The sequence below is a fragment of the Musa acuminata genome, chromosome BXJ3-11 (genome assembly GCF_036884655.1).
Source record: "Musa acuminata AAA Group cultivar baxijiao chromosome BXJ3-11, Cavendish_Baxijiao_AAA, whole genome shotgun sequence".
Taxonomy (NCBI): Eukaryota; Viridiplantae; Streptophyta; class Magnoliopsida; order Zingiberales; family Musaceae; genus Musa; species Musa acuminata.
Window position 1 is genome coordinate 27115279 of NC_088359.1, and position 27117 is coordinate 27142395.

Here is a 27117-nt window from a genome sequence, read left to right on the forward strand (position 1 = left end):
GGCGATACGTACCGGTCCGCCAGCAGACCGGTACGTGGACCACTCGCTATCGAGTGGTACTGTCGATTGGGGTTGTTTCCGCCCTATTATTGTAGCATGCAGTATTAGCCGAGGCAGAAGGAAGAAGAGGGAGAAGAAAAGGGAGAACCTGGAGATCCAACGTCGCTCTCTCTTAACGATCTCGATCCATCGCAGTGATTTAAAAAGCACTAGGTGCTAAGGTCCAAAAACGCTCGAGGCGCTCGCCCGAGCGAAGCGAGGTGTAAAATATAAAAATATATAATATAATTAATAAATATAATTATTTAAATAAAAAAACTATTAAATTAAAAAATCAGGTACAAAATCACAATGTCACATTAATAAAAAGTCTGAAATATCAAAACAATAAAATTTTATATTAAATCTATTGAGTTGCTTTGTACACTTGTAATTTATTCTGAAACCTAACAATAATTTTAAATAAATAAAAATTAATAATATTAAAATCAAAATAATATATTATTAATATAATAAATAAAAATACTATTATTAGTATACAGTTAGTAGTATACTGTTGATATATTGTTAACAGTATAGTGAGAAGATCGAGGTTGTTGAGGCAACGACAACGGGAGTGAGAGCAGGAGCTGCGAGCGGCGAGCGACAACGGTGAGTAGCGACAGTAACGACGAGCAGCGATAGCGGAGAAGAAATCTCAACGACAAAATCACGATAGTTAGGGTTGGGGAAGTCCGGGAAATCGCAAGAGGGAGCATGATATCGGTGATTTAGTTGGTTCGATTGAACCAACTAAAGCACCAGAGACCAACCAGACCTAAAAATCTGGTTCGGTCGCTTGGTTTAACCCAGGCGCTCGCCCGAAGCGCCCGACGCCTGGGCTCGGGCGAGCGCCCAGGCGGCGCCTCTTTGAAGCACGCCGCTTGGAAATGAAGCGATGCGCTCGGGCCTTGCCTTGCCTGAGTGCCTAGACGAGTGCCCGAGCGCCTATTGTAATCATTGATCCGTCGTTGACTTCTCATCCATCCAGGGAGAAGAAGCCTTGGTGGGGAGAAGAAACCGTTCCCCACGCAGGGAGAAGAAACGAGGCGACGTCGCCTCGACGATGTGGGGAGAAGAAACCGCCTCTTCTCCCCGCATGTGGAGAAGAAACGAGGCGATGATGATATGCTTTCGCTCGGTATGCTCGTATCGTACTGTACTGAGCTAAGATTGAAACTTTGGTATAGTACGAAATTGCAATCCTTGGTTGAAAGTATTGTTATTCGAATATAGATAATTTGATATTTAGTACTAACAGAGAGACTGATTTGGGACTTTTGGTGTATGTCAAAATTGGAAAGCAATCATCAAAAGAGTTCTGACTTCAACATACATATAATGCATCACAAGTTTAGTTGCTCTTCAGCAGTTGAGGAAATCACATTGAGCCATTGGAACGTAGTAATTGTTTAACTAATTGACTAGCAGATTACTTGCCCTGTTGGTCTTGAGTTCAAATGTGAATTGAAAAATATGGCAAGAATTTATGGGTGGAGAAGGTTGTCATTTTGATATCTAATCAGACAAAAAGGTACTAAATTTTGCATGTAGTAGTCGGTACAGATCAATATTTATTGGTCTGATGTCTGATCCATACTCAGATTAGATGATCTTACCCAATCTGAATTGAAACTAAACCTATTTCCCATAGTCTCACCATATCAGGTTTACAATGGGGTAGATAAATTGATAGTAATTGTATTAGTATTATGCCTATCACTAGTATTACCAACTTATTTTAAATTTCTTGTGCCTATCATTTGTCTTTCTTCTCTCTATTTTCTGTCAGGCTCTCCCTATCTCTCCCTCCATTCCTTTGCATCGGTGCCTCCTCTTCCTCGTCTCATCGCCATGACCTTACCGGTTTGTTTCATCTTCATTCTGCTCCTCTTCCACCATCTACCTTTCTACTTCCTTCCCTCTTCTCTTTGTATTGTTCTGTTTGTCTCTCTTTCTTTATGGTCCAGGCATAACCAGTCACACCGGGTGTTGGTACACCACCTCATACTGGCATCAAGGCAGTCTGACTATGTGAAAGTAGTTATTTAGCTCTTCTTTGTTGTTAGATACAATGCCCTTTATTCTTCTATTGCGTTTGTTAGTTTATATTGGATAACAATTGATAATCTAGACCGGTTGCTGGATCGTCGCTTGTCTTTATCTTCAAGAATATGCCTGTTGACTAAATGTTGTTTTACATGTTAGAAACATACATGTCTTCGTCAAATTCTTAAAAAATGATCATACTAGCGATATGGATGGGTATTTTCTTGTTTGACTTTCAACCATTACATGGACCACTAGCTTTTGTCTGATTTGATTTCATATTGGGTTTACCACCAGGTGTTTACTGGTTTGGTATGTATCAAGTGTTAAATAGTTCTATACTGGAACCATGCTGGCTGCTATTGGCTCTGGATTATAAACCATGCTGCATAACTTATCAACAAGACTTTTTATTTGGTTATTTTGGTTTGCAGCGAGGGTCATAAACCATTTGATTAGTCAGTTCATTCTGGTTTGAGGATTAGTTTCATACATACTGACGGTTCTTTTAGGTTGTTGTAAATCCATATCATTTATAACCATGTGCATACGATTGACAACAAAAACCTTTTACTTATGTTTGGTATTGCCTAAATTCCTCTTTTTAAATTATAATTCAAATGGGTTGGCATTTTTTAAATAGTACTTTGATGGTTCAATTTGTAGATCTTATTCTGCTATGGTTCCATTTCCACATTGCAGGTTGCTGATACCGAAGGTGATCTCCACTTAGCAAAGCGTTTACGAAGGACACCGTCCGATGCTCTACAAGAGTTTGCTAGTGGTGAGGAGCTTTCTCTGTACACTACTACCCCAGATAGCTCTGAAACAGCTCAGGTATGTATGCATTTAGTTGCCGTGGTTGCCCCATGCTTGTGATATGAATTTTTCTTATGGTCACCTCGTTCTTATGTTTGTTCTCTTTACGGAGGAAGTGTTTTATTTGGTATTGTTGTTGCAAGAAATCTCAGTATGATGCATTAAAATGAACCATAATAAAGTAGGGCTCCCAGAGAACTTTTTTTGAAGATTGTTTGCTTATATCTTGATTCTTGTGCACATATAATAGCAGCTTGTGTGAATCAATCTTGTCTTATCTTGATTGGTGGGACCTGCACAAGCAGACATGTTTTTTCTCCAACATATCTGTACATCAGTGATGCTGCAGTTTTTGTTTGCTTCTGTACTGTGGCATTAATTTCAAAATGATACACATCCACTTGCTCTACTGGAATTATTATAATCTTCATGGGTTTAAGATATTGATCAATTAGCATCTATGCTATGATTGCATGCCTGGTATGCACTTTGTTTATTGTTCATGATGTTATTCTTGTTGCATGAATTTGCTTTCTGCTGTGTCTAGTGCATGTTCAGCGCATCAGCCTGGTGATAGTCTATTCCCATTCAAGTGCATGGATGTATTTTGTTCTATATTCGGGTGTGTTTCAGTGTTTGCCTTACTGTTTATGTGCCTATTGTTATTTATAATAGCTTCAAATGCTCATGAAATTGTCTGTTTACAATATCTTTCCTATATCACTATCTTTTACTGCATATTTTTTCTTTTGTATAGTCAATGTTGTACCTTTGTATGCAGAAGTTCTTCTCATTTATTGTCAGAGATTCTTTGATCAATGTTGGTCCATTGAAGGATTTCTCCTATGGTTTAAGAATCAATGCTGATCCCAATGCAACCGGAATTGCAAAGCAAAGTAATTATGAACTGGTTAGTTTAATTATTATTGTTTTTTTTTCCATTATTCATAACTTTGAGGATGCATTACAATGCTTTAGTTTCTTTTAGTCAGAAGCTTCAGAATATGTTTGGTTGTCAAATTGAAAGGGTTCTAAGTATAATGTGTCTAGATGAAAACATGGAAATTTGATGAAGTTGGGAAATTTTTGTTGGCGCCGAATGATTCCTTACGATATACTATGGATTTTCACTGAACAACATAAAAATCCAAAACTTAAAGCTCTGTTTTGATGTTGTTAAACTTTGTTGACTGAAAGATTTCGACTTAAAGAAAATATTAATCAACTACTAAATTCTTTTGCTGGTACCAAAAATGTGTTCATATTAAAAATTATGGAGACTGAAGCCATGAATAAATCCTAATAGTTCTCATCATTTAAATGTACTTTATTGTGACCCTATCATTTAGTTTTGTGCTACTAAGCTTAATTATACACTTTCAATTTTCGTTTCTTGGTTGTGTATATGTCTCTTTGATGAGACATATTGTTCGATAGTCCTTTCCCCCACTTGCAGCTATATAATCTTGGAATAAGGACTAAAGGTCATGATGAAGTTTAATGGACGGCCTTATGGTGTTGTGGCAAAAAAAATATCATGGTCGATGGAGTCAAAGTAATTTGGTCTTATTTTTTTTTTCTTTTCTGGATATTAATGTTGTTGCTATTATGTGCTTGTTTGTGACAACATTCTGCTATTTCTATCTAGTTAATATATTTAGTCTATCTCCGGTGGTACTAATATGGTTGTTGTATATCTGTTCAATTAGGCACAAACTGGATAATACCTGTCTACCTCTACATTATCTCGCTGATTTAGCTTTTATTAATTTTTCAGGATTTTGTACTTATTTGACCTTTACGTTATCCAGAAATTACTTTATTTTCTCAGACAGTGAAACTTTAACTAAAATTGACTTTAGTATTTCATATCCATGATTCATGTTCAGGTATGTTGTTCGGGTCATGGGAAGAATGGAGCTCTTTGTGTGCTTCAACAATCAATTCGTCCTGAATTGATCACTGAGGTGAACTCTGGTTTTATTATTCTTTGATATTTCTGGGCAAGGGCATGGCTTGCTGATATCTTATGACAAATTTCAATAGGTTATAGTTGTTCTCTATTTGTCAATGTATAAATTTTTTTATCATTTATCAATTATTCAACATGATAGAGAGATTGCAGAAGATATTGTTTATGGAACAAAAGCTGGGTGGTTAAAGGGGAGATGGGAGTAAGAATTTTTGTGTTATCATCTGGTTCAGTTTAGATTAAAAGAAAGTTTTGTAAGACACATGTTACGTCACTTATGTTTTATGAATCGAAGTGTTGAACATTTAATAAGCAATATATGCAAAATTCTTTTGTTGCTTGAGATGAGAAGATGTGTTGAGTTAATAGAAAAGATGGAAAAAAAAATATTTTTATTCGTGAACAGTTAGACTTAGCTCTAATGTAGGTAATCTGAGAGAGATTGTCTAAGATACTTTGAAAATTCTTCAATTGTCCTGCAGGTTGAGTTGCCTGGATGCAAGGGGATATGGTCTGTCTACCATAAGGGCTCTCGTGGTCATGCAGCTGACTCGTCAAAAACAATGATGGAAGATGATGAATATCATGCCTACTTAATAATAAGTTTGGAGACCCGTACTATGGTGATTTCAACTTATAGTACTTGATGATAATATGTCCTTGCTCCAGAGCGCTAAAGTTCTCTTATTGTTTCATTTTGACTTATTATCTAATCTATGATGAAATATGATATTAGATCTATAATTTAATGTACCTGTTTTCTCAAAAATAATGTAATTCTGCTATTCATAATATTCTCTTTTGTATGATATTTGCACAACTTTCTTCCTAAAATAAACATACTGACTTTACTGAGAGACCTATGAAATTAAGCCTCATGATTTTGCTGTGCCTTCATAAATCATGTTATGAGCAAATTGGTATTGGATATTTGTGCATGAAACTCTCCTCATATTTGGTAGATGACATGGTCTTAAACTCTTATCAGACAGCAACTCTAAAAGGCCACAATCTTTTGAGCATGCTTGACAGAATAAGGCTTATGAGAGATCTATTATGCAGAACCTAGTAGTTGGTTGACATACAGTTTCGCTGGTGAAGCATGCCGGACTTTTACAGAATACACAACTTGCATGAGAAGATTTTCTTCCTAATCGATTATCACATAAAGGTTCCATCTTCTGCAGATTTTCAAATGCTAATATTAACAATCGATCTCTACATAGTTGGGCTCCAAACTCATTTTTCTTTTTAAATATTGTACATCTTCTGAGTCAGTTTTTCTTGCATGTTAATGCGAGCTCATATGATTGTTTGGAAAACTAGAAGTTCATTCATTCCAGATGAAAGGTGTCCTCCACTCCTCTCTTTCGTCTTTTCTATTAATCTGAATGTGCAAAAGTTTGAAGTACCCATACATGGTAGTGAGCAACAATCTTGTATTTCTGCAAAAATGATCCAGCTAGTGTCCTGCTAGATTTTAATCTCTGTAGTGGTATATCTGAATTATGATCCTAATTGCTTGTCTGTTGTCATCTAGGTTCTTGAGACAGCTGATGATCTGGGAGAGGTCACGGAAACTGTCGATTATTATGTTCAAGGAAGTACAATTGCTGCAGGGAACTTATTTGGAAGGTGAGTGTTGTATCTTCTTCACAAAAACATTGTGTAATTGTTTCAGACTATACTGTTTAGTAGTTGTACAATTGTCTGTTGATGATATTTCTTCACCTAGCATAATTATTCAAATAATATGTTTGAGCTAGGATTGCAATATTGCCTTGTATGGTATGTTATGTGTGATATCTACCTGTCCAACAGTCTACTGGTATGTGGATCAGGGCATATCAGACAGTATTTCCAGTACAATTTCTATACCACTTGGTATGCCTTGTACAGGGCCTGTACTGCTCAATACCGGGTGGCACATGCCTTATACTAGTTTCTTTTTTTGTTCTTCTAGTCTTTGTTTCAAGATTTTTTCGACACTTGGTACATGCACGTGTACTGATGCTTGGTTTAGCAAGATGAGAAATTGCAAGAAGAATATTCATGAGATAAGAATCCATTAGTGTTTAGGATGATGTGAATTATTCATATGAAACATAAATGAAGATTGGTTTAACCTAGTGGTGAACTGGACTGTTTAGTACGTTGTCTTATTCATGGGCTTGATTGGTCAGGTAATTCTGATTTGATGCTGACCTCTTCATCAATATATTCAGGCTGTTGGTTCTGCAACTTGTAGTTCCATTCGCTACTTTAGGACACTTTTCTATGGTGAATAATAGAGACGACAGTAGGCCGGTTTTGGGTCTGGGTAACTACTATCCTGGACCTAAACCTGGACCAAGTCCAAATAATTTGTGTGAGATTGGAGCTGGCCCTACCTAATTTAATATTGGGTTGGGTCCGTGTTCAGGTTGATTATAGAAGATTGAAATTTTGTTGGATTTCGATTTTTTTCATAGGTCTTAAATATGTTCAAGTTGAAAGAAAAAAAACAAGATTCGCATGTAATTTATGTTATGCAATTAGATTGTGAGGAATATCATGAAAAACAGTACAAGAAACAATAATAGAAATCTAAAACAGGTAGATGCGCTATAAAATTCCCTCATTTTTTTAAACATAGAAACATATCATGATAATTTTAAAAGTCAAAAGAATATATTGGATAAATATTTGTTATATATTATTCAAAAATGAGTAAAATATTTAGGTCATGTTGGGTCCAGGTCAAAGTTTTAGATGGGTCTAACACTATAAGATCAAAGAAATAAACCAATTTCATCCATTATTGTAAGATTTCAAATGGTACACTTTGTATAGTCAAGAGCTAGTTTTTAATGTTTATGTTGTTTTTGGTCTAACAGTATGTTTACTCCAGGCGTCGTGTTGTACAAATTTTTGCACGTGGTGCTCGTATTCTTGATGGTTCTTACATGACCCAGGAGTTGACCTTTGGAGTGCATAATTCTGAGTTAATATCTAATTCAGAGGCACCTGTGGTGGCATCTGTTTCTATTGCTGACCCATATGTATTGTTGAAAATGACTGATGGAAGCATTCAACTACTTGTTGGAGGTACTATTTATTCATGTTAGTGGAGTTTAAGATTTGTTTTTAGGAGCTCAAATGTTCAAATGATATGCCCTTTCGGTTCTACAAATTATTTTACTTTTGCTTCTTTATATGTGCATCTTCTACAAATAATACCTTGTGTTTGCCAATCGAGAGTAGAAAATACCTTCCAAGCTACAACTAAAGAATTAAACTACTATGTAAATTGACTTAGTACTAAAGAATTAAATGTTTGCTGATGATATTATCTTTAGTTGATGAGAGCTTAAGTGAAATTAATTGTAAACTTGAGCTAAGAAGGCAATCCTTAGAAACTAAAAGTTTTAGATTAAGTAGGACTAACACTGAATATATGAGATGTAATTTTAGTAATTTTAGGAATAGACAGGAGAATATAATTAAGTTGGATGGACAAGAGGTTCCCTTAAGTAAAAGCTTTAGGCATCTTGATTTAATTATTCAACAAGATAGAGGGATCGATGAAGATATTATTAATAGAGTGAGAATAAGATAGTTTACTGGCGAGGGGCGTCAAGAGTCTTGTGTGATCATTGGATATCTTTGAGATTGAAAAGTAAAATTTTATAAGACAGTTAAGAAACAATATATATAAAAAGTTTGTGTTATCGAGATGAGAATGCTAAGATGGATGTATAGAATTAGTAGGAAATATAAGAAAAAAATATTTTTATTCGTGAATAACTAAATATCGCTTTAAAAGCAGATAAGATAAGAGAAAATCGTTTAAGATGATATATGTGTTTAGGAGATCTCAGGATATGATAGTCTGAAGAGGTGAAATGATTAATGTTAATGGTACGAGGAGATATAGAGGAAGATTCAAAAAGACCTTATTAGAAATTATAAATAAAGATTTAATTATTTTAAAATTAACTAAACATATAGTTTGTTTACAGATTTCAATGGTGACAAAGAAAAACCATATAGCTGACCCTAAATAGTTGGGACTTATAGTTTTTCTTTTTGTTGTACTAAAGAATTAGGCTTGCTTGTTCTATATTGTACCTATATTTGGAATCTAGGAAACTATTAGTAGTAAAATAGGATTTTTTTCCAACTAAATGAGCTGTTTAAATTAATAATTAAATCAGTCCAAAAATAACAGGAAAATGGAGAAATATGTCTTGTTACTAATTGAGTTGATGAATAGGCTTGGACAGCCCTCCCCTTTCCTTAATTGGCTGGAGTGGCTTGGAAAGGCCAGATCATTTCTAGCAGTTGTTGACCTCAATCAGCATCACTTAAAATTTCCATTATTTTTTTGTTTTGTTCTACTTTTATGGGAGTTTCAGATCAAAATTTCCAGTCACAGTAGTGTTGCATAAATGAACAATGATTCTTTTACCTGCTTGTGCTAATTATGAATAAACTTTATAAACATTTATTATAAAGTTCAATGACATGTTTTAACAAGAGGAGGATAAACTCAGAAATCGTACACATATAATTAATCAGTACTCGACAGGAAGTGAAGATGTTTGTCAAGTTGTCAGTATTCATAGGGTTTTCTTGTCAAGATGATTTTTGCATATCATATAATAATTTCAAAATATATTATATTTTGCTGGCATCAAATATATTGTCCTGTCAGCACAGTAAGGGTCAAGTGTTGAATGTTACCTTGTCGATTGATGTATCTATTGTTGTAGCTTGTCTTCCTAGTGCCTTTTCTTTTAGATCTTATTCCATAATTTTGTTTAATTGTTTAGCTCATTGTTTACTTTTCTTTTGGATTGTTTTGCTTCCCCATTCTGATACATAATTAATGTTTTATTATGTTTCGCCCAAGGATTGAAATATCGTACCGTACTGGTGTTTCGATGTTCGCTCGATACGCTACGATACTGTATACCGAGCGGTATACCGTTTAGTATACCGCTCGGTGTGTGTGTGTGTGTGTGTATAAGCGACGTCGCCTCTCTCTTCTCCTAAGCGGGGTGACATCACCTCGTGTATATATATATATATATATATATATATATATATATATATATATATATATATATATATATATATATATATATATATATATATATAGTTCCGTCCGGTAATGGGCGGTCTGTGTACCGGTCAGCTGACTGATCGGTATGTATCGCCCATACTAGACGGTATTATTCGAAATTGCATACCTTGGTTTCGTCATGTCTAACTTTGGTAATATTCACTTCTTTTCTGTTTCCTTGTTCTCATGATTGTTTGTATTTTTATATACTGCTTTTTCTGTCTGAAGCTCTTTGAATATATGTGTCTGAGAATATTGTTTGTTTCCAGATCCGTCCACTTGCACAGTTTCTGTCAATGTCCCAGCTACATTTGCAAGCTCAACTGAATTGATTTCTGCTTGTGCACTTTATCATGACAAAGGGCCAGAACCATGGCTCCGAAAGACAAGTACAGATGCATGGCTTTCTACTGGAATTGCTGAGGCGGTTGATGGACATGATGGATTATACAATGATCAAGGCGATATATATTGTTTGGTGTGTTATGAAAGTGGCACACTTGAAATCTTTGACGTATCAAATTTCAAATGTGTTTTCTCTGTAGACAATTTTGTTTCTGGAAAGACCCATCTCTTTGACAAATATGCTCGAGAACCAAGCAGAAACTCTCAGGGTATTAAATCGAAAGTTACTGATGAAGCAAATGGCTCTGTAAAGAAAGAGCTGCCACAAGACATGAAAATTGTTGAGTTAGCCATGCAGAGATGGTCTGGTCAATATAGTCGACCATTTCTTTTTGGAATACTAAGTGATGGAACGATGCTTTGTTATCATGCATACTTATACGAGGGTCTGGAAAATACACCAAAAGTTGAAGATGCAGTTTCCCCTCACAGATCTGCTGAGATGGGCAACGTGAGTGCTTCAAGACTTCACAATTTGAGATTTATCCGTGTTGCTGTTGACACGGCTACAAGTGAAGAGGCTTCAAATATTGTTTCAAGGCCAAGAATTACAGTATTCAAGAATGTTGGTGGCTACCAAGGTTTATTCCTTTCTGGGTCAAGACCAGCTTGGTTTATGGTTTGTAGGGAGCGACTTCGAGTTCATCCCCAGGTTTGCTGGTGTTCTGTTCACTTACAATAATTGAATTCATTGCATATAGATAAACATCTACCAATGCCTAAGAGTATAAAACTGTATTTCTGGAAAAGCACTTATACCAAAGATCATTTGTCGTCTGTATAACAGATTAACATGTCAACAAAATTACCTGATACATGGTTTTTGAGTGAAAAGTTGATCAACTAGGATACAACATGAAATCTATATTGTGTGAGGCATGTACCCAAAAAAGGAAAAACTTTAGGTTCACTATGAGTATTATATGGAGGTTTCCTCAAACCATATGGACTATTTAATTTCTATAATCTGCACTGGCTTTCTTGCATTTAACCTAAAGCTGATGGTCTATATTCTTTCATTTAGAATTTTGCATTTAAATTTTGTGTAGCTCTGCGATGGCTCCATTGTGGCTTTCACTGTTCTACACAATGTAAATTGTAATCATGGACTTATATATGTCACCTCACAGGTAATCACAAATCTATAGTTTTTACCTTTCTTAGTTTCTCTTTTAATTGGATTACGTGTAAGACTGTCTGACAAGTGAGTTTTCTTCTTAGGGCTATCTGAAAATCTGCCAGCTGCCAGCTGTGTGCAACTACGATAACTATTGGCCAGTTCAGAAGGTGAAGTCATAGGTGTTCCAACCATTGTTAATCATTCTTTCTAGCATTGCTTCTGAAGTGAAGCAACTAAGACATTTATCTTTTTGGTTAGGTCCCTTTGAGGGGTACCCCACATCAGGTCACTTACTATTCTGAAAAGAACCTGTATCCACTGATAGTATCTGTCCCAGTAAGTTATCCTACATTATGTTGATTTAGAGCTCAAATATCTGTCTTGCAAAGCTTTTAGCAATGCCTAGGATTTATGTCAATGCTATACTTATTTTGATTGTTACTGTTTGTCTTATTCTATGATTTGTTCTGAATGATGCAGATTCATTGAATTCTTTCTTGGAATGCAACTGACAAACACATTATGTTTCACATTTGGCTTTCTTTAGTTATTTGACATTAATAGACAATTTTGATTGGTTCCTTGAATAAAAATGGGTTCAATTTTACACATTTTTGTTGATCTAAATATGTAATCATCCGAGGATAAACTATCATATAAATCAAGGTTCTGAATACTGTACCATACCGGTGTACCAATCAAGTGTTGGTACGATATATATCGAGCTGTATTGATGCACGATACACTAAGGTGTACCGATGTACTGCCCATACCGATCCTCTATTGGATTGGTATGTACTGTCCATACCGAGCGGTATGGTATGGTATTACAAACCATGATATAAATAAACACATTAAAGCAAGTTTTTGTAATCAATATGCCACAAATTTTGGAAGAAACAGACGTCTGATGTAGGCAAGTTCGTTGTCATAACAAAAGCACTAATTGCCATTGCTTAAAATATGACAGATCAGCTTTAGAGGGTCAAAAGAAGCTGAATTTAAAACATTGACACCTTGAAAAATTTCACTTTATGTTATTCTCTCTCAGTGTATTCAATAATCGTTGATGTCATTATGTTGTCTAAATTTTCCTATACATTCCTTTCCGTATTTCCTTTGTATATTATTCATTCTGTCAAGTAATGACATTGCTTTTCACACATATGCTATTTTATTGATCTCTTGTTTATTTCTGCTTCTGTAGGTTGTTAAGCCTCTTAGTCAAGTCCTTTCGTCTTTGGTTGATCAAGATACTGTTCATCTTAGTGATAATGATAGTGTTAACTCGGATGATCTTCAAAAAATTTATACTGTTGATGAGTTTGAGATCCGCATTTTGGAGTCAGGAAAATCTGGTGGACACTGGGAAACAAGGGCTACCATTCCGATGCAAACCTCTGAAAATGCTCTCACTGTTAGGGTGGTTACACTATTTGTAAGTTTAGATATGAGGTCCTTGAGGGAATTTTTACTGTTTCCTTGAGGTCCTTGTTGTCGTATTCTAATACAACTTTGGTATGCTTCTTTCAGAATACGACAACAAGGGAAAATGAAACTCTTTTATCTGTTGGCACAGCTTATGTGCAAGGTGAGGATGTAGCTGCTAGAGGAAGAATGCTGCTATACTCGTTTGGCAAAAATACTGAGAATGCTCAAAATCTGGTACTAACATGACAAGCAGCAAAATTGTTTCTGATCAGTCATTACCTTTAATTACAATTTTGAAACTTGAACTCGATGCTGGGGTCCACTTAGCATATAATTTGTCTGACAGGTTTCCGAGGTTTACTCCAAAGAGTTGAAGGGAGCTGTTTCTGCTTTAGCATCTCTCCAAGGTCATTTGCTGGTAGCATCTGGCCAAAAGATCACCTTGCACAAGTGGACTGGTACTGAATTGAATGGTATTGCATTCTATGATGCGCCTCTACATGTTGTGAGCTTGAACATTGTGAGTATATCTGTTCCCTCTCATATGTGTACCTAACTAAATACTCAGTAAATATTAAGGTTTATGATGGATTTCTCTTTTTCTATTCTAGATTTTGAGAATAGGGTTGCTTCTAGGCAAATAGAACCGTATAGTTTCTTTCTAGCATCAACTTAGTATGCAGTTTTCTTTAGCTTTTCCTTGTAATTTCACCCTGAAATGTTGAGTTCTGCTAGCAGCTGTCATTTCAGGATCAATGCAAGTTAAAGTGAATAAATTGGAAGATAGTACTTTATCTTCAGTTGTCTTACCTGTCTCATGGTATACTGCCTGGGAAAATACAAAAAGGTTAATTTGTTTATATACTTTGGTACAATCAATATATGGAGTACCTATTACAGGTTCACCAAAATATGGATGCATGATAGCGAGGATAGGATATAAATGAACAGTGGTTGGGAAGGGACAATGTATTTAGCCTAGCAGACAACTGGATAACAAAGCACCTCTAATTACTGTTTATTCATCACAGTCCGTGGACTATCATTTTAATCCATACTAGTTTGTAGTGCAAGGAGTTTAAAGTATCATTTAGTAGGTCAGTGCTCTCCACTCATCAGCTGAACTAGTCAATTTTTACAATTTCCTGCTCGATTTTGGTACCATGGTGATCTAAAATTTCAACTATATCGGTACGTTAGAATTATTTTTTTCTTTTAGACTGTGTTATTATTCAGGCCAAAAATGTATTTTAAGGTAATAAATAAATCTTTTCAATTGATCAATATGTCCAAGATCATGGATTATGGGCCTGGATATGAAAATTTTAACATAAATGGATGCACCAGTACTGGAAAGCTTGAAAAATAAGATAATACAGAAAGGACGCAATAATACATATTAATATTATCTGAGGTGATGAATTTTAATATTGTTTTTGTTACAATTTTTTCACTTGCAAGTTATGAGAATTTCAATATTAACATGTTGCAGGTCAAAAATTTTGTCTTGTTGGGAGACATCCACAAAAGCATCTATTTTCTCAATTGGAAAGAGCAGGGTGCTCAGTTGAGCTTGCTGGCAAAGGATTTTGGTTCTCTTGATTGTTATGCAACTGAATTTTTGATTGATGGAAGTACATTGAGTCTTGTAGTTTCTGATGATGACAAAAATATCCAGGTAAAGTATCTTGTATCTTCTGATTGTCATATGCACTTATCATAGTAGTTTCATAGTTCATACGACATGATAAAAGTGCCTTTTACAATTAAAGCCTAACTTGAAGATGTTTCTATCTGAGATGTTGTTATCTGTCAATGTGTGCTTTTAGAAGTTCAGACAACTAAAATATGGACATGGTAGTACTTCAGCATTAATTGTATAATGCATTAGTAAATTCTTTGTAGATATTCTATTATGCTCCAAAAACACTAGAGAGTTGGAAAGGGCAGAAGCTTTTGCCTAGAGCTGAATTTCATGCCGGGACCCATGTGACAAAGTTCTTGAGACTGCAGATGCTCTCTTCCTCTTTTGATAGAGCCAATACAGCTCCAGGATCGGACAAGACCAACCGGTTTGCCCTTCTATTCAGCACGCTAGATGGGAGCATTGGCTGCATCGCCCCACTCGATGAGCTAACCTTCCGGAGGCTTCAAACCCTGCAAAGGAAATTGGTTGATGCTGTTCCACATACATGTGGCTTGAACCCAAGATCATTTCGACAATTCCGTTCAAATGGAAAGGCACATCGTCCTGGTCCTGATAATATGGTGGACTGTGAGCTTCTTTCCCAGTAAGGATTCGTTTCTTCATGCCTTCGATCGCTTCTACTTTTCACTTTGATGACTTGTAGCAACTGTGATTGCTACCAAATTTAAGTCCAGGTGCTCCTACGAGGTATTTGGTAATATTTTGTTTTTCTGGGTATAGTTTTGGCATGATCCACTTTGAATATTTCAACATAATTTTTTATGTGTAAATGGCAACCTTTTCTTGATATGAGTGTAAAGAGTAGCATAAAATTACTTTGTTACACCTTACCTAAGATGGGATATATTGATCAGATTTTAACTCTTAATGATTGAAATCAATGAACAGTCCCTGGCCTTGTTGTCACCAGAACATGTAGAAGATGAATTTTTCCTATATTAATCACATGAAATAAGTTTAAGCGGAGCCATCTTAGAATTTGTTACTTGAGTAATAAACTCTAAAAGAGAGGTTGATAGGCATTAAACATCTTGTTGCTTATGCAATTTACATCCTTGGAACAGGAATCAACACAAAAATAAGCTGTTTTTGGTGATACAGGCATGCCATATGCTGATACTATATACCGACAAGTCGCAAGTTCTGAGCTTTACATTTTCTTTATCGTGTTTTAGTTGGGTTACATTTTCTGAGCTTTAGATTTTCTTTATTGTGTTTTCTTTATCATGTTAAATGCCATACAAGATATGCCATTATGACCTTCTCTTGTTTGCTTTCCAGGTATGAAATGCTGCCACTAGACAAACAGCTAGAAATTGCTTTTCAAATTGGTACAACCCGCTCACAAATTCTTTCCAATTTAAATGATCTTTCGCTCGGAACAAGCTTCTTGTAACAGTAGGAGTGCAAACTTTCAACTCGTCAGGAGCATCTCTTGCATCTTTATCATCGGTGTAACACTCCTGTCTTCCAGTGTGATGCTTCTTTAATATTTACAGCTGTACAAAAGAAAATATGTATCCTCGACCAACTGTGATTGTGCACTCTGATGCAGCAAGGCATTAAAAGTGGCTTGACACATTTATTTGCCAAATGATGCTTCATCAAGCGGCCATTCCATCATAGCAGTGGAAATTGTGACTTCGTTACTTCACACAAATTGTGATTTCCTTCTTCCATCTTTCTAATGTAATTTGATGCCCGTATGTTGAATGATGCTGGTGCATGCCTAAACCTGTAGTTGTCGTAGTAGCTAAGCTTTATGTACACTTTATGCGTTTACTCAGCTTAGCATTGTAACAACTATAGAAATATTCAATTTATTTACCATTAACACACGTGCGCTGTCACAACTGATATTTCCTGCATACATTGGAACCATGTACTTTTGCGCATGGCACCGTGCCAATTTAAGATGATTTTGTGTACTGAACTATAAGGGCATGATATAAGCATGTGAATTGAATGCTATGGCTATCAATAGCTGTTGATTCTAACATATTCGGGTGCTATTATGTTGTATGAAATTGTATGGGATAATTGTATATTATCTCTTGTAGTTATTTATCTTTGATGTTTTGGTTTGTATTGTTATTTTTATAGTTGCAAAATGAACATCTAGATTTATTTATTCTAATAATGTTAGTTTTATTGATGAAAATATAAAAATAAAAGGTAAATATATACTTTTAATGTTTTGTCGTAGATATAGTTAGTGGTGGTGGAGGATGGTATTGTTGGTATCGATGTTGATGTAGTTGTTTGGTTACTTTCAACGATAATAAGATTTGCTCTCATTGCGATGCTACTCGCCTTCACGAGGAGTACATCCTTGATCTCATCGTTGCTCGTCTCGTGTTGATGTAGATGGTAGTAGTCACTCCTCTTCCCCTTGTTCCTTTGTCATTTTATTCTCTTAGGAGTAACACTCCATAATTTTCAAATAGGATGCTTTTGCCCATCCTCTCCCTCGATTCGCCCCCACTCGAAAGTCTCCATCATACGTAATAAGTGTTCTGCCACCTCCCCTGACCCATTCGTGGTCGCGCTTGCCCTCCGCTCCAATGGCCTCCTGCACAACAATGACGAAGTGGATGAGCTCTAGTTAGTGCCCAAGGTCGCACCACACAGGGCAGCGTCCATCATGCAGGACTCCATTGGAGCAATTGGGTCGACGATGGATGCTACCCTCTATGGTGCTATGTCCATTGTGCAGGTGGCCATTAGAGTAATTGAGTCGACGATGAACTCCGCCCTCTATGGCATGGTGTCGAGCGTTAACCAAAGCTTATCCACGATGTTGTCGTCATGTGGGAGGCCATTGGAGCAGAGGGTGAGCACAGTGCAAATGGGTTGAGAGAGGCGATGGAGCACTTCTTGCGCATGGTGGAGTTCTTAATAGGAGGAGGTGGTGGGCAGAGGCATCCTCAGCTACAATGGGGTGGTAGAGGGATTTGAGGATTCTGAGATGCTACTCCCAAGAGAATGGGATGGCGAAGGATCGAGGGGATCGAGAGTGGCCATCACAAACTACGTCATTACAGGGCGGATGACAATGAGATTGATAGCTCGCTTCTCGTGGAGGCAAGTGGCGTCACGGTAAGAGCAGATCTTATCATCGTCGGACGTAGTAAGGCAACTACATCGATGTTACTGTCCGGTATCGAACATTAAAATTATCTTTCTGTCTGATGTTTTCGTAGATAAAATTGATATTATTAATATAAATGAATCTAGATGTTTCACTTTTATAACTATAGAGATGTCAATGTAACTTAAGGATCGAAACGTTAAAAATAATTAACTATAAAAGATAATCTATAATTAGCCCGAAACTCTAAATTCCAAGTTTAGTCCCAAATCCAATTTGCCATTCCAGTTTCAAAGAACGAGGTTTGTGTTAAAGTTGTTAGCTCTCTTGTTTTCCTCCCTTTTTATTAAATATTTAACGGTGATATTTGAATAAGATTATACAGAAGGTAAGATTGATTCTACTGAACAGAATATGTTCCTTTTTCCAAGAACCAGCTATGGCTCAACACTCCATCCAGGATTGAAGGGCTCCGACTTTTCAGGGAAAACAGTGATTAATTCATCCCTCACAGTAATAACGAGTGATACTGATGTTGGCATGTCGTACAATTAGGTTGTTCTTTCATGGTTCGCAAAACCAACCATTGATCCTTCCTTTTGTTTAGCACCTAAGATATAGAGCTAAGAGCAAACAACAATTAGTGTGATGTACCCAAGACAAATCTGATGGTTTGTTGCATCCTACAAAGTCCTTTAAATGTTCTACCTACATTAAATGGTAAAGATTATTTACGATAAGAAAAAACCCATCTTTACCGCTTGTCATTGACTGAATAATGATAAATCTTTCACAGCAACTCAGATAAGCTCCAATATTTACAAACAATCTTAGGGTTTCTTCCAGCCTGTGTTCCGCAACTTTCCCCTCCATCTGCAAGCAGCGAGACACAAGGGAGAACCATGCTAACAAGAGATGGAATGGGTTGGAATCCCCAACAAAACCCTTACACTGATCTTGGGCAACGTATTAGGGCTGCAGAACTTGCAGCTTCCCCGAGCCCATGAGTTCTTCCTGTGCTGTCCACATTTCCATATTTCCGGGAATCATTCAATCAAGGATTGCACACCCAAATGACCCCCAGAGAGTTTGACACAGGAATCTCCTGGCTTCATAGATGTGTGGCTAGAAAAAGTTACTATGCTTGTTATATAGATTTTTCTCTCTCTTCACGAACCTTGAACCATCCTGTCGTGTTCTTCCAGTTCTTTCACGAAACTTTGGGACATCCATGTAGTTTAAAACCATTGTTGCTCATTAAGTTAGCTACTTGAAACACTGTGTATATAGATATCAGCTCGGGCCTCCTCCCGTGCACCAGTCTCCAACAAACTAATTCTTTGATGTGTGAGCATATGACTGCAAGCGACTCAATCAGGAAATCGTCAGACAAACTTCAAGTGATTTTACAAGTTACTTGTAGTTTCAGTCTGAACCACACACGCAACTAAGCAAGTCATGCATGTGCGCCATGATTAGAAGCCTTCTCAGAAGGTGAAACTGCAAATAGCTCTGTAAATAACTTGCAGTCTCTTCGGTGATTTCCTGATTGACATTGCTAGAAGTCATATGCTTATCTCAAAGCACTAATTTGAGGGATCCTGACTGCAGAGACAGGATTAAACATGCAAGTCTCCTATTGTTTAATTTTGAAAAAGATAAGAAGCACCTTTTGGACTTGGACATCACTGCTTCTCGGGGCCTGAGCCATCTCTAACATCATTGGAATTGTCATCTGGCACGCTGCAAGATGAAGAACATCTGCTTGAACTGCTACAGGTAGAAGCACCACTTCCCTTGTGTTGCGGCAGCTGTTTCCCTTTTCTCATTTCAGAGGACAGGTCCTGCAAAACAAATCACTAGTTAGATCTTTTTCCTTCCAATCGCCAGTATATCATTTCCTACAAATTCTAAATGACAGATTTTTAATGAAGCAGTGTTTGGAACTAATCCAAGTTGCAACGAATAACAACTAATCATTTCCTTATCAATGACGTGTACACTAAAACAAAACATAACTTATTTAGCTTGAATGAAATAATTTACTGCATATTAACATCAACCTCGTCATGTGCCGATGTTGACTGAGAATGAACTGCAGATCCAGGAGTCTTGAGTTCCAACTCTGTTGCAACATCACTAAAATCATCACTTCTTTGTCCAGAGTTCCGCTGATGCTGATCAGATGGCTTGCTTTTAGAATCTTGATGGCTTGAGGTTTGTGATCTGCTATCTTTTATATGCATATTTTGATTAATATGCTGGTTTGACGATTGTTCAACTTGAGGATTGCTGGGGGAATTTGGCATATAGGTAGAACATGGATTTGAAATGGTTCCAGGAATCGGGCCATGAAAGAAGGGATAAGAGTGTACTGGGTGGATAGGTATTGCAGCTGAGGGAATTGGAACAGGCATTGGGAATGGATATGGAGGACGACCTATAACAAGTGAAGGGTCCATTGTGGCCCAAGGATAAAAAACTCTAAGCCTTTGCTGATATTGGACATTCAGATCATCAATTTCAGACTTCAACTTTGCTTTCTCATCTCTAAGCTCATTCTTCTCTTGCGTCAACTATAAAAAACAACAAAAATGTTAAAGAATCAACGATTGCCTATCAGAACCATTTATATTCATTCCATATAATATGACTTACCTCACGAGATTCTTCTGAAAGTGAATTATATTCCGATTTCAATCGGTTGACTTGAGCAGTCAAGTCCTTTAGCATCTGTATTGTATCACCTAGAATAGTTGCTTTGTCATTCTTGGGTCGATCTGGATCTGGAAATTGTAACATATCTATTAGGTAAAATGTACAAACAAGTTTCTTGCAACATTATAGTAGACGCTACTACACATGTAGGAGCAAATGAGTATCTTGCTTGGATATCTCATAAAAGAGTACAACAGTTGTCATCAGACAAATCTTCACAAGCATGATTTGGTTTAGGATGTTGAGGGGCATATCAAATAATATTTTCAAGAGTTTATTTTAATAAAAGAATATCTTGCTTGGATATCTGAGAAAAGAGTACAACAGTTGTCGTGAGACAATTCTTGAAAAGCATGAATTGGTTTAGGATGTTGACGAGGGACTTATCAAAATAATATTTTCAAGCAATAGTTATAATAAAAGAATAATTATATTAGCATGCTTCGAGCGACATCTAGGACCAAAGAATACAAAGTAACTTTTCAATGTGACAAAAAGTAGCCGCCATTAGTGTTGTCATATCACACTAATAAGAAAAGAAAGGGAGAAAAAAAATATCCACACAGTTCACAGGCATTAAATGATCCAATATTTCATAATTAAACATCAACTTTTAGAGTCCCAAAATGAGAAGGATAAAAAATATGGTAATTATTGAGTTGGTTAGAGTCACAAAAGTTTACGTTGCTAAGATGGATGTGTGGAGCTAGTAGGAAAGATGAGAGAGAATTGTTTAAGATGGTATGGACATGTGCTTAGGAGACCTACAGATGTGATAGCTAGAAGAGACGAAATAATTAGTGGAACAAGAAGAAGTACATAAAGACCTAAAAAGGACTTTAATAGAAACTATAAATAAAGATTTTAAGTACTCTAAAGTTAACTAAACATATGACATTTTACAAATCTCAATGACAGCAAAAGATCCATATAGCTGATCTCAAATAGTTGGAACTTACACCTTTATGATTGTTGTTGTATTGAGTTGGTTGGATTAATGAAACTAGTCAGACAAAAATTCTAGTATCCTGTGCCTAAGGTATAAGATATTCTAGTTGGTTGGATTATATAACTCATGTTGAAATAAGAGGTCAAATGAAGTCCATCAGGCACTCATTGGATTTTAGTATATGTCCCACAGCATCAGAGTTTTCAGCAGTGTAAATTGAGAAAAACAGATCAACACTTTAATGCAGCTAATAACATGAGAGAATTGAGGAGTTTCATTAGGAGGACTTGCTTCAATAAAGTCATGAATTGTTAATGCCTAATCTAATAACCAAATTAAGAGACACACTACTACAGATAAAGTTAATTCACTTAAATATTAGAATTCTACATTTGGCAACTAATTTGGTTGTCATATCCTTGATCTGTGAACCTCATTCAGACAGAAAGGAGCAGGCTGAACACTCAGTCTTCATCCAGTCGGCAAAAGATCTTGACCTCTAATCCAAATTCTGATATGCTTGTTGCTGCAACAGTCATATACTGTAGAATCTATTATAGCTATAATAACAACAGTCATATACTATTTGTTGCAACAATCATATCCAAATTCAAATTTGATAAGAACAGTGACCTTTTTACTGTCTATTTTGGCATATTTTTCAGTGATCCAATAATCAATTCAAAGTTTTAGTTGGTGCCCTAAATTCCAGTACCATTCAATGTCCTCATGTCTGTTCTCATCTCTAAAATGCACCAACATACTTTTGCTTATTTCAGATTTAGTCCTCTCAAAGTTCAATCAAGTCCATATATTATATGATGTGAAGTGGAAAGGAGCGATAATCCAAAATTGCATTAAAATGATATTGCATTAGTCATAAAACTAATGCAATGTGACAAATAACTAAGAATATCTAAGTTTATAAGATTAGAGTAGCAAGGTGAGGAGGAATAGGAAATGTGAAAAGGAAATAATCTACAAGCTGAAGAGTCATTTGGTAACATGGAAAGTGGACAGAAAACAGAAACAAGAATTGTTAATTACTAGAAAATCCAATTTTATCCAATTGATTTTTTGTTTAATTTTATATCAGCAGAAGCACATAGAAAACATCCTGAAGCCTCTACAACACTGATCCATTATTAACAAACAGTGATCATGGTGAAGAACATTGCTTTCGAGTTTCTCAACATTTCAAATAAATTTATTTCCCAGATCTATTGAAAATTTTAAATTGGAGATTTAGGCACTCATCATTTACTTAATTCCATGTTTCCCTTGATTTATATGTATGGACATCCATTGCATGTCAGGAAAGACATTTTATTTTACCTAATGCATTTCCCAACTCCAAGAACTGCTCATTTAGTCTATCTCTCCTTAGTTTTTCACGATCTGCTTTCTGAACCTTTCGTGCAGCAACAGAATCCTTGTCCACCCTGTGACTGTTAGAAAGGAAGACAAAAATATTCCTTGTCAGGAGTATAAAGGGTGAAAGTAATGGAAATGTATGATCTGTTATACACTACAACATCTAACAGACATCATAGAATCTCATAAAAAAAGATTAGTAATAGTGTCCACAAACTTAATTAATCATAGGGCATATATTCCCAGGTGAAGCATGTTATTTGATCTTATTAATAAATAACCACCAAAAATCTCCAGGTATGCACTATATACACAAACTCAATTAAGAGTAGTATTTGAGTTTGCTGGATCTTAAAGAATGTAAGGTGAGCAATATATACATTAGTATGTGCAAATTGATTTTCCACTAAATGCAGATGGATAACAAGCCTGCAACATAATCTAATTTCTGACTTGTATGTGTTAAATCTAAAAAGCCTACCACCAAAAACATTTTGTGTATCAGAATATCTGATTAACCTAGAAAAAACAAAGTTTAATTAAAACTACCAGATATCACTTTTGAATTTTTCATAAAGTAACCACACAAAATTCCATGAAGTTGGTACATATCCCATGTTATAGAAGTCACTTGAATATCTTGTGCTTATCAAACTTTCAGAATAAAAATAACACAAACGAGAGCAACACGTTACAACCTTCAGTGCAAAATTCAGTGCAAGAGTCAGACCCATTGAAGGTCAAATTCCAGCATAGTATTAGTTTCAAATTTCTGAAATTATAAATATGATTTTAATTTGAAGCAATATCTATCACCTGTAGATTAAACTAATGAAAGAAATGTTGTACACACAGTAATCACAGTAGACTAAAAAAATGGAGCAGACAAAACAAGTGAAGTTCACAGGCTTCTGTAAGGTAAACTTTAGGTGCATTGCCCTTTTGCTTCATGGTGCAAGAACCATCTTCACTAACAACTATTAGATCTATGTGATGCAACAGATTGTTAAGTCTGATTTGCAAAGGAAAGAGAATGTAAAATTTTCGGAAGAAGGCAAAGATCATGAACTGTAAGGAGGATTTTTTTTCTTATTAAAAATAAAATAAGACCACATGCTCAAGGATTCACACAATCAGATAATTTGTTATGACATGTTTTTATCCTATCTTTTCTTCTTCGTTTCTTGCTTTCTTTTGAATCCTCTGCTGTTATTGATTATTGTTCCTACTGGTTGTCTTCCCATTTCAACTCATTCCTTGGTGTTGTTACACTTTGTGATCTGTACAATGCTCCGTGATCACAGACAAGTTTTAGTATTTTGAGTTTAGAATTACTATTGAATGGTAACCTGTAAACTCTCACTGTACTTGTGTCTCAATCCACCAAGGGGAGTGTGGCTTCTTTTGCACCTCACAACTAAGCCCCCAACGACCATAGCACCTTAAGCACAGTAATTTTATACTTATGGAAGTTATCATCCTAATCAACATTATTCATGCATAGGTGAACTACATATTGGGATAAGCTCTTTAAAATTATCTGATTATGTATGCTAATATTATTTCTCTAAAGTAGCCTAAAGATCCCTCAGCAAAGTCACAATCAAATGAAATTATCCTAAAGCAACACTAGATCTTTGATCCCAGTCCTAAAAGTCTTCGGTCTAGAGCAGACAGTTGTCCAGCAGAACCAAAGCCCAGAAAGCAAATTTACAAGTTGCCTCAACACATTTAGGCTGAATATATTAGACTTCTATTCAAGGAAATTACCAAGAATCAATTAGTTCAACAATTCTTTTACTTGAACATATGGTTAGATTCAAGTAAGTCCTAGGATCAACACTCACACAAAAAAAAAGTCCAATCAATAAGTCAGTTGAAGTGGTTAATAATTTCCATTCAAAAACTCGAGATCTAAATGGATGACCAAACCTGCCTATTTTCGATTAACTGAGATCATTACCTGTTCTCTCTTCATTAGTATCCTCTATGAATTAGTTCAGGAAAGATGCATGGCCCAAAAGGAGTATTATGAGCTTTCTATTTTCGAACTTAGAAGAATTAATCGACATAGAACAATGATCTTAGTTGTAGATTACTATGGTTCTAAAATTAGAAAAAGGGAGGTTCGTGTGTGTGTGCGGGTTGTGGGGGAGGGGGGGGGGGGGGTGGGGAGACGGCGGGGGAGTGGGGCGGGGGTGGTGTCAAACACTTTTCCTTTTTATCTATCATTTATTTGTTTCCCCTCTCAGCTCATATTCCCATCATCTTTCTCTACTCCCTTAACAGATATTCCCCATCTTCCACTTGTTTATCACCGTCATCAGTTAGCAGAAGCTTGGTATACATCAGATCTAAATTCATCTCGGTGCATTCCTTCAATTAACGAAGGGCAGCGGCAACTTTCCGCCGCAAGGTCCAAGTTCGATCACTCGACCGCACCGTTAACGGAATCACGCTGCGGCCCAGATCGAAGAATCGGAAAGAGAGGGGAATAAGGAGATTGATCCGTACCCGAAGCCGCTGGAATCCATCAATCAAGGCGGCGTGGTGGAGAAAAGAGGAGGAGCGGCCAAGGGCTCGGAGCTTCTCACCGACACCCAAGGCCAAGACGGAGGAGAAGGAGGGCTTCCCGGTGCCTCAGTAGCTCGCGGGAGGGATGGAGGAGGAAAGAAGAGGGAGCTCTTTCACTTCCTTGTGGAAGAATTGGTCGACCGCGACGGGGAGAGAGCGCTGCGGAGGGGGGAGGGGGAGATCGGAATCGTTGGGAACAGCGTCCGTCTCCCTCTCTCTCTATCCTAATTACATTTCGGGCTCCACGGAACAAAGCAAGTGGATATATTTGTTTCAGGCAAAAGGACGCAAGTGGGTGCGCTGTGACGATTGCAACTTGCAATACGCACCGTGATGCACCGGTTCGATTCGGATTCCGTTTCGACCGGTTCGGACCGGCCGGTCCGGTTCAATTGCGCGATCAATAAGAGACTGATGGAGCAATGAATATTATTAAATATCCTCTTATAAAGTTTAAAATACCTTTGATAATATGGGACACAAAATTGGTCCGATTTGGATTTTATTATTATGACACAAAGTTTTTCCCTGTTTTGTCACTCAAAATTATATAACCAATCCATATGAGTGACAAAACAGGGAAAAACTTTGTGTCATAATAATAAAATCCAAATCGGACCAATTTTGTGTCACATATTATCAAAGGTATTTTAAACTTTATAAGAGGATATTTAATAATATTCATTGCTCCATCAGTCTCTTATACTATTCCTATCATCTTCTTTCACCATATTATAAAATATTATTCTTCATATATTTTAACATAATATATCATTTTTGGAAAAAAAAAATGAGATTCACGATTTGAACAAATAATCCAATAAAAGAATTAATATATTATGGTCCTAATAACTATGTTTTAATTTGCAATAAAAAGTTGTAATTAGTTCCTTAAATCTCCTGATTTTGGAAAGAAATTAGTTGGGAATTAAATCTGAAAGAAAATTCCACATATATGTCACCATTTACTTGACAGAACAAGTTCACTTATAGCTTTCCTGGATGCTTTGAATCCCAAAGACCAGAGATCTCTGAACAGTCTATAAACTTCTCAGCTGCTCATCTAAATTAGATTCCAGCATAGATGTAACTACTGATTAGATGTTTCATGCAAACCACAACATTCATGAACTGATACCAAAATCACATTGATTCTAGTTCAACAATAACAATAATATATATATATATATATATATATATATATATATATATATATATATATATATATATATATATATATGAACAGTCTATTAACTTCTGTGCTGTGTCATCTAAATTAGATTCCAGCACAGATGTAACTATTGATTAGATGTTTCATGCTAACCAAAACATTCATAAACTGATACAAAAATCACATTGTTACCAAGAGTAGGATATTATTTCTAGTTCAATTAGAAGCATTCATATATCCTTTTATTTATCTTTCCATGGAAAGTAATACTAATTCAATTCACCAATTAAAACAAGATAATTCAATTCAGATCAAGTTAACCAACAAGTGGAATTGCAACTTGGATAGCAGTGAAATAAAGGAGCCCAAAAAAATCTAAACTATATGCAGACCAAAACAGAATTAGACTGATCCAACAAAATAATGACAACCAGTCTTGTAAATTGCAGTCTCATCCTTGTAGCTATTCAAATGGATCCAGGCATGAAAACATCACTATGGTGTAGCATTCCATGAAAGAGACTTCACAGTAAAAACCACACAGAGTTGAAACAAATAATCATCTGGCAAATAGTTTTCTACAGCAGTGC

General features: G+C 36.1%; 2 protein-coding genes across 8 annotated transcripts in view; one reads left to right on the plus strand and one right to left on the minus strand.

Moving 5' to 3' along the window:
• Positions 1-16231, plus strand: part of LOC135652831 (cleavage and polyadenylation specificity factor subunit 1-like) — a 37112-nt gene extending 20881 nt beyond the window's left edge. For 2 of the 4 annotated variants that reach the window (XM_065174103.1, XM_065174107.1), the window contains 16 exons: positions 2791-2925; positions 3689-3817; positions 4797-4874; positions 5362-5502; positions 6420-6514; positions 7770-7966; positions 10256-11043; positions 11441-11521; positions 11613-11678; positions 11770-11847; positions 12719-12949; positions 13045-13176; positions 13289-13462; positions 14435-14620; positions 14848-15233; positions 15932-16231. In XM_065174103.1, the coding sequence (XP_065030175.1) occupies positions 2791-2925; positions 3689-3817; positions 4797-4874; positions 5362-5502; positions 6420-6514; positions 7770-7966; positions 10256-11043; positions 11441-11521; positions 11613-11678; positions 11770-11847; positions 12719-12949; positions 13045-13176; positions 13289-13462; positions 14435-14620; positions 14848-15233; positions 15932-16046 (3012 nt within the window). In that variant the 3' untranslated portion in view covers positions 16047-16231. Of the gene's footprint in view, positions 1-2790; positions 2926-3688; positions 3818-4796; positions 4875-5361; positions 5503-6419; positions 6515-7769; positions 7967-10255; positions 11044-11440; positions 11522-11612; positions 11679-11769; positions 11848-12718; positions 12950-13044; positions 13177-13288; positions 13463-14434; positions 14621-14833; positions 15234-15931 lie in introns of those variants that run through there. The other 2 variants (XM_065174104.1, XM_065174105.1) reach the window with 2 other exon arrangements.
• A 2593-nt stretch (positions 16232-18824) lies between these two features.
• Positions 18825-25580, minus strand: LOC135652832 (transcription factor bHLH121-like). 4 transcript variants are annotated; one of them, XM_065174111.1, is made up of 6 exons: positions 25297-25460; positions 22744-22856; positions 20400-20527; positions 19805-20317; positions 19411-19585; positions 18825-18959 (listed from the first exon to the last, which is right to left on the minus strand). In XM_065174111.1, the coding sequence occupies exons 1-5, from the start codon at positions 25314-25316 to the stop codon at positions 19427-19429; spliced, it is 933 nt and encodes a 310-aa protein (XP_065030183.1). In that variant the 5' UTR covers positions 25317-25460; the 3' UTR covers positions 18825-18959; positions 19411-19426. The 4 variants fall into 4 exon arrangements, with proteins under 4 accessions (XP_065030183.1, XP_065030182.1, XP_065030181.1 ...); XM_065174110.1 differs by lacking the exon at positions 18825-18959 and adding an exon at positions 18976-19019 and having other exon boundaries at positions 25297-25580; XM_065174109.1 differs by lacking the exon at positions 18825-18959 and adding an exon at positions 18976-19100 and having other exon boundaries at positions 25297-25580.
• Positions 25581-27117: the final 1537 nt, after the last annotated feature.

Coding starts and splice junctions, on each gene's coding strand:
- LOC135652832 (XM_065174111.1), bottom strand. CDS start 25,316: ATGGATTCCAGCGGCTTCGG. Junction 22,857..25,296: donor ATGGATTCCAGCGGCTTCGG/GTACGGATCAAT, acceptor CCTTTCTAACAG/TCACAGGGTGGACAAGGATT. Junction 19,586..19,804: donor CAACATCGGCACATGACGAG/GTTGATGTTAAT, acceptor TTTGTTTTGCAG/GACCTGTCCTCTGAAATGAG.